The sequence below is a fragment of the Gymnodraco acuticeps genome, unplaced genomic scaffold, assembly GCF_902827175.1.
Source record: "Gymnodraco acuticeps unplaced genomic scaffold, fGymAcu1.1, whole genome shotgun sequence".
NCBI classification, from domain to species: domain Eukaryota; kingdom Metazoa; phylum Chordata; class Actinopteri; order Perciformes; family Bathydraconidae; genus Gymnodraco; species Gymnodraco acuticeps.
The window spans coordinates 11842-20000 of NW_022991770.1; the positions used below are offsets into that span (position 1 = coordinate 11842).

At 40.8% G+C, this 8159-nt stretch overlaps 1 protein-coding gene across 1 annotated transcript; it reads right to left on the reverse strand.

Moving 5' to 3' along the window:
* Positions 1–288: 288 nt before the first annotated feature.
* On the reverse strand, positions 289–7236 carry si:ch1073-228b5.2 (distal membrane-arm assembly complex protein 2). The gene is made up of 6 exons (XM_034199448.1): positions 7125–7236; positions 3861–4351; positions 3104–3184; positions 2580–2719; positions 2319–2481; positions 289–1010 (listed from the first exon to the last, which is right to left on the reverse strand). Exons 1-6 carry the CDS (start codon positions 7140–7142, stop codon positions 872–874), a joined length of 1032 nt encoding a protein of 343 aa, XP_034055339.1. The 5' UTR covers positions 7143–7236; the 3' UTR covers positions 289–871.
* Between the last annotated feature and the right edge of the window lie 923 nt (positions 7237–8159).

The window sequence follows — 8159 nt, forward strand, 5'->3', positions numbered from 1 at the left end:
ATAAAACAAGTTCTGTTCACTTGAAAAATGGCTACCAAAGTATTGCAGAGGACATCTTTACATACGCAAGTAGCAGTGATTGCCTCATCCGAGTTATTTCTTGTCTCCCAATAGTTCTGGTGTCTTTGTCCATCTAATATCAGATCTGACCCTACAAGGCTCATAGTGCATGACTGGCTTTAGTTTCCTCACATAAGCTTCCAGTGAAGATTTGAAATACACATTTGGGCGTGTTGCCACAGAACTTGTATGTTATAGGTAAAGGTAATAAGTGTACACAAATCATGATATTGAGAAATACAATCTTTATTCAGTACATTTCAAATCATGTTTACATTTCTGCAAACAAAACACATGCACAAGGTTCAATTTGCTCAATAAATACAGACAGACAGACAGACAGACAGACAGACACACACACACACAGATACACACACACACACAGACAGACAGACATACATACATACATACATACATACATACATACATACATACATACATACATACATACATACACACATACACACATACATACACACATACACATCTGTACCCATATAGATTTATATCCGACAAGAGAGGACAGATGTCTAACAAACTTGAGGAAGTACATGTTTGTTCCTTACTATTGAATTTTTTTATTTTTCACATAATTAGATGTGTGACAAGACTTGTGCAGATGTCCATTGAAAAATGAAGATGCTGGATATTGTCTGTGTCTAGTTAATCGGTGATGATTGTATCGTTAATGTTTCCATAGAATGAAAGCAGACTTTCTGTCCGACCACTGAGCTCTCACAGAAGACCCTCTCTCTTTCTGAACAAAGTCTCTCGATTCCTCTGACGTCCGTCCTTCACATGGGCTCCTCCTTCAGCTCTCCTCCCTCAGCGTGTGCTCGTAGCCGTTAGCAGTGACATTGCACCTTGGTAACATCTCCTCCAGCAGGATGATGACCATGCCTGGACTCGAGATCCCATGGAGGGACGACACATCCAGACGCTTCAGTCCTCTGAAGAACAGGCACACAACAAACAGTGAGAACATTTAAAGAGCCTTTATTATGCTTTGTTGGGGTTTTCCCTCTCCTGTAGTGAGTTATATAGGGTGCATGTAAATGGTCAACGAGATCTAAATTCCAAAGTTCCCTCCAGAGGGAGTTTCTCTCTGCCTGAAAAGCCTCCATTGTTTACTTCCGGAACAATTGGATGGTGCTATAACCCATTGCACGTGATAGAGATGTCCCACCCCTTAGCCTAAGTGGTTGACCAATCACAACAGAGCCGGCCAGCTAACCAATCAGAGCAGACTGGGCTCTGGTTTCAGACAAAGGGTGAAAAGAGGTGCTGCAGCACAGGCAGTATGAGAAGAGCTTTTTGAACATCAAAGCACGGAGACATGTCCCAGTAGAGACACTAATACTAGGGATGTAACGATACCAAAAACTCACGGTACGATGATATCGCGATAAAAAGTCCACGGTACGATATTTATCGCGATATTGAAAAAAAAAGAAAAAAAAATGTGAATTTGTTTTTCTTTATTAAATAATAAATCTGATTTGTACAGCATTTTAGAAGATAGTAGTATTTTAAAGTGTCAACAATATAATAATCAGACCCTGCAATAGAATAAATCAAGTTTCACTTTAGTTTTTCAAGTAACTCAACTCTAACTCACTCACTCACTCACTCACTCACTCACTCACTCAGCGTCATCATGGTTATCTTTTAGGAATATGAGCATGTCCACATTTCCAGGTAGAAGCTGGGATGTTTGGGCGTTTACAAAATCCCCTACTGTGGAACAAACTCTCTTGCTTGGTACTGATGTTGCTGGGACAGAGAGATATGCTTTGGCCGTGGGTGACAGCAGTGGGTCAAACTGTGCATTGTCTCTCCACCATTTCAAAAACAATACAGTTTTGGCCAAGAAGGTGAGGCTTATTGACAGGGCGAGGTATAAATATACTGTTGGTACTTGTCAATGTCTCTAGGTGTGTACATGTAGCCCTGTAAATACGATGTCCTTTTGTGTTGTCTGTTGTTTTACGTTCATGTTGTAACCTACTTGCTGCCATGTTGGACAGGTCTCCCTTGAAAAAGAGATCGATGATCTCAATGGGACCATCTGGTTGAATAAAGGTTTAAAAAAATCTCGCGGTAGATTTTGTCAGTCTCACGACGGTATTGAGACATTTATTTACCGCGATATCGCGATATTCGATATATCGTTACATCCCTACTGATATGAACCTGAAAATGAGCGTAATAATAAAAAAGAAGTGATTTGGTAATGTTTCAAGTGTTCGGATACTAACTTGAGATTCCTGAGTGCAGCCAGGCCGCATGTCGTGATGCGTGGACAGTGAGAGATGTCCAGTTCCTCCAGAGAGTCCTCGAACATGTGAAGCCTGGCCAGAAACCAGTCGTTCACTTCAGGACATCCTCGTAATGACAGAGTCCGCAAAGATTTCTGCACCTCTGAGGGAGGACATGAGTCAGACGGGGTAAGAGGGACAGAAAGTGAGGATATAGTAGGAAGAAAAGTTGTATTGAAAGGAACAAAACCCCCTCTTTACCGAGGTTGTCCAGCCCTCTGTAGTTGATATCTGTGTAGTTCATGTTCACTTCCTCCAGGGGTGTGTTTTGGTGATCCAAGAAAGCCCAATTAAATTTGCTCCTCCGATCTGCAATGAACCACTCTGACTGGCCGACAAACCTGAGGACACAACGCAGAAGAACACATGGAAACTGGATCACAGCGGAACATTTTAACACGATAAATGTATCCCCCATGTTGCATTATTACAGGAGATATGGCAACTTAATACAAGATGGAGGAGCATCGAGAATAGCCTCATACATACTGTAAAGGTGTACCAATGGTTGTGTCTACAGGTTGTAATATGTCTTGACGTTAACTTCCATATATGTTTGCCTTGGGAATTGTAGTGTTTTATATTCCCTCGACTACAGAGGTAGCCACTAGGTGAACATATTTGGCTTTTTCACAAAAAACTAAACCAAAACTGTCTCTAACACCGGGAGAAAAGTGAGGGACAAAAGAATATTTGTTTAATGGAAGAAAAAAAAAGGCTCTTACCTGAACCCTCCCTTCAGACTCAGGATGTAATACGCTGATGCGATGTTTGATCCGTAGTTCTTCTCAGTGTAGCCATAGTAACTGTGAAAGACAGAAGGGAAAAGTCAGCGAAGGTCAAAAAGATACAGAAACTTCACAAACTGGAATGGAAATAGGGCTGGGCGATATTGAGAAAATCAGATATCACTTTACTTTTTCCTTCATACAACAATATCAATATTCTGACAATATTGTACTGCTTTAAAAATGATTACATTACTTGCTAAATAACCATCAATAATTTGAATGTGATGACTAGTTGGTAAAGACAATTATAAAATGACATTATTTTACTGTAATGCAGCCTTTAAATGCCATATTACGATATACAAAATCTAAGACAATATTTGGTCTGATATCACAATAAAATCTATCAATATAATATCTAAATCTTTATAAGGCCCTTCCCTAATATTTTACAATAACCAATATTAAAAAAAATCTTAACTTGAAATATTACATGCACATTTATTTTTGGAGGATTTCTTTGTATTCATGCATTGACCTTTAGTTGGACTATATTCCAGGAAATGTGTGCATTAATCAGGAACAGCTTTAAACCAGTTAATTAGTTAGAGTTAGTTAATCTCAACGAAGAAATGCAGATTTTGATCTGATGACACATCCCGTTACAACTGCTCCCAGTAACAGATACCAGCAGCAGCAGCACTGGTTTGGAAGCTTCTCGATGTTTAAGACAGCTAAAATGTTTCCTTACGTATTTCTCTTCTGAACCCACTTCCACCTCTGCAGAAAACTCCAGCTCTGGAGCATCTCCACATCGTAGAAGCACTGCGTGAGGTAGAGCAGGAACCTGGTGTGCAGAGGGGGGGGAGACACCGAGCTGGGGGGAGACTCCGAGCTGGGGGGAGACACCGAGCTGGGGGGAGACTCCGAGCTGGGGGGAGACACCGAGCTGGCGGGAGACACCGAGCTGAGGGGAGACACCGAGCTGGCGGGAGACACCGAGCTGGGGGGAGACACCGAGCTGGCGGGAGACACCGAGCTGGGGGGAGACACCGAGCTGGGGGGAGACACCGAGCTGGCGGGAGACACCGAGCTGGCGGGAGACACAGAGCTGGAGGGAGACACAGAGCTGGGGGGAGACACCGAGCTGGGGGGAGACACCGAGCTGGCGGGAGACACCGAGCTCAACGACCGTCTGGAGACGACCAGGAGAGCCGAACGCTGGTAACATCTGTACAGAGACTGTAGAGAAGATAAGATGAAACTTTATTTAATCCCCTTGGGGAAATTATCTCATTTCATTTAATTGTTTATTTGAAGAGGGACAATGCACATTAATGAACACTTAAGACAAATAATGCTTCAAGTGTAAATATGCTGGATTTGAGCTTTGAGCTCATTTCCATCCGTAGTTCCTCACATAACATATTATAAGAACATGACATTTATAAACATAGCAAAAAATAAATACATGATATGCAGAAAGAGCAAGAGCAGCACACACAAGTATTTACAATATAGCAGCAACGTCATATAAAGTGCAAGAGAAGATACAAGAGCTACCTAAAGTGCGAGAGGAGATACCCCTGTGTTAAAGTGCATTTAGCGTTTGTTTCTCATCCATTCTTTGAGTTGACCTTTGAAGCTATTGAGAGTGGGACAATCCCGTGTCTCAGTTGGGAGGCTATTCCACAATGAGCTGCCTTTAACGGAGAGGACATTTTGTCCAAAAGTGGTCCGTCTGCGGTGGACTTCAGTCTCCTCTGGTTTCTGACCTAGTGCAGCGTCCAGTGTGTTTTCTGTGGATGAATTCCCCTAAGGGGGGGGGGGGGGGGCAGTCCATGTATACATTTATAAGAAAAGAAAACACATACTTTTAAAAGACTTAAAATGGTCAAAACTCAAGAAATTGTGTTAATCGAGGATGGTACAGTGGAGGTATGACTTTGAAGCATTGACAGTTAAGAAAGGTCTGATTTGTTTAATATTTTGCAAGTTGAATTTAATAGTATTAGACATTTTCTTGATATGTTTCTTAAAAGTCAAGTTTGAGTCCAATATGACTCCAAGATACTTGAACTGGGACACTAGTTCTATTTCTGATCCGTTTAAAAACACGTTGGATCCTTCGATTTTGACTGGTCGTTTACTGAACATCATGCATACTGGTTTTTTGTACGTTTAACTGTAAGCACATGTTGTTCAGCCAGTGTTGAACCAAACTTGCCTTGCCTTCTTAAAAGAGTTCTCTATCTGTGTTTTTTACTTGTTGTTTTTCTTTTAAGTATTCACCACGACACCAAGTCAGATTCCTCGTACGTGTCAACCTACCTGGTGATAAACCTGTTTCTGATTCTGAAAGTCAGGCGTTAATAACAGCAACAGTGTCAGAATGAAAAACAGGATTCACTGCACACACACATAAAGATAAAAATAGAATACAAATTAAAATAATAATAGAGCAAAAAAAAAGTCACATCCCGTCTACACTACTGCAATGGAGTCCTGTCTGGGGTTCCCATCAAAACCCTGGACAGGCTCCAATACGTCCAGAACTCTGCCGCCAGGCTTCTCACCCGCACCAAGCCATGGCAACACATCACCCCCACCCTCATCCACCTCCACTGGCTGCCGGTCAAGTCCCGGATTCAGTACAAAACACTCCTCCTCACGTACAAGTCTCTCCATGCCCTCGCCCCCCGGTACTCATCGGACCTCCTCCATCCCTACACCCCTTCTCGGAGTCTGCGGTCTTCAGACACGGGCCTGCTCTCCATCCCCCGCTCTCGCCTCAGAACTGTTGGCGACAGGGCATTCAGTGTTGCGGCCCCCACCCTCTGGAATGCACTTCCTGCCGAGATCCGTAATGCTGCCTCCCTGGACGTCTTCAAATCATCACTAAAAACACACCTGTTCACCCTGGCCTGCTTCGGGCCCTAGCCCTTTTCTGGTCCCCCGGCTTCCTTTATTTGTTGTTTGCCCTTTGATTGTCTATTTGTTTTGTTTGTCCACCACGTACAGCGACCTTGGGTCTCTTGAAAGGCGTTATATAAATATCATTTATTATTATTATAAAGGAAAGATATTTACAGGTAACGTACTGTCCGGCAGCTCTTGTCTGATCAAGTGTTAGAAGAGGACTCTTAACTCCTCCCATAGACATGCATTACATCAAGGTGTGTTACGTAAACACGTGTATCTTTGTCTCATTCCTTACGCTCTGTAATGTGAACTCTTGCATATTCTTCCGATTTTTTTCCTTCACATTTCTGCACAATGCTACCTTTTTAAAGCTGCACAGCTATTTCCATTGTAAATGCTGATACACCGCACATTTTAAATGAATGTATTGCATTTCAATTCATCAAATGCAAATAACGAGTCTGACAAACAGCCGATAGCATACTCAAAGTCACTCTGTTATTGTTTGAGTTCAAGACATTTAAAAAACATTCCCCTATCACAACATTATTCCCCACACACCACAACACAGACTATATCACCCCTTGCTGCTAAATACCAATACAATATGTGCAATACATAAATGCCGTTAATAACTGTGTAATATATACCTGGCTGCTAAATCCTAAGAACTGTTACAGGATGTGTATCATGCTATATACTTTACTGAAGGTATGCATGTATGAGTAGGCTTTAAATGTACCTTTTAAGTATGATGGCATGTATCTGCATCCATTGAAAGGTGACGCTACATTTGTCCTTTTTGTGAGTTTGCCGTATTAGTTGCTGACCAATCCCTGATAAATTGCTCTTATTGTCTATTGCATGTCTACAATATAAAAACATTGCATCACTTAACAACTACATCACATAGGTGGCTTTAAGGCTAATGTAGCATTTTAAAGCTCACGTGTTGTTAACAGGCAGCTACATACTAACAACAGCAGTCAGCCTCTTAACTGAATATAAACACGTCTGCACTCTAAACTGTGTAGGTAAATGTTTTTCGTATGAACTACTGTATTAATAAGTCGAAATTTGAAGGGTAGCTTACCATGAAGGGGGCAGACATGACAGCGGCGTTCTACGGGAACACGTTAGGGAAAATCATCGCAGCTTCGCTTTTGCATTCAGCTGTTGTTCATCATGTCCGCCGCTGGGTGGCGCTGTCTGCTCGACTCAATGATGACCACATTTACCTGACCTGACCTGACATGAAGGGAGATACAAATAAGATGATAACATGGAAAAAAAGGCTAGTTTTATTTAAATTAAAACACAGTAAAATCAGTACATTGATGAATACAATTATGTACAAGGAAGGTAAGAAATGATGTTAGAACAGAATCAAAGCTCCTAAAAAGGACGTTTTCAATGTATTCACAGTGCAGTCATATCAATTAACTAGAACCTAGGTTATAGTAGCTAGTTTTTTTACACAAAAAAGCCACATCGACAGGTTGAAAATAGACAAAAAAGTCACATCGACAGGTTTAAAATAGACAAAAAAGTCACATCGACAGGTTTAAAATAACAAAATGACATTTAAAGAGATATACAAAACTCTATGATGCAAAGGACAAAACTCTAAATGTCATGATTATGGTGCCAAAATAATTGGAGTTCACCATTTTCTTGATAATCATTTAAATCTGTTTAAAACTGTGTGATCCAGTGTTTGAAGCCCATAGTTTTGAGTGCGTTTTATGCATGGCAAATAACATTTTAATCATCAAAATTTGATTTAAAACAATTAATTGATTATTGTATTGAAGTATCTGGCAGGTATGATAATGTTTGTATCACATTTTCGTCCAGAAAGAATTACTGCAGGTTAAAAGAAAAAAGTAAATGATAAAAAATAAAATTCACACTATAGCAGATAAACAAAAATAAGGAAGAAAGGAATATCTGAACAAAAATGTAGTTAATAATATTACACAGCAGCTGTCCGATAAAACCAACAATCTATTTGTTCCACATGCTTTCTTTGCAGTATTTCTTGTCTACTGAACAATCTGATCATATGACAATAAAGGCTTGCATTTTGAATCTGAATCTAAAGTAGCCCAGAGTTGAGACATATCAC

Coding starts and splice junctions, on each gene's coding strand:
- si:ch1073-228b5.2 (XM_034199448.1), bottom strand. Junction 2,482..2,579: donor CAGAGGGCTGGACAACCTCG/GTAAAGAGGGGG, acceptor GTCCTCCCTCAG/AGGTGCAGAAATCTTTGCGG. Junction 1,011..2,318: donor GCTGCACTCAGGAATCTCAA/GTTAGTATCCGA, acceptor CCTGTTCTTCAG/AGGACTGAAGCGTCTGGATG.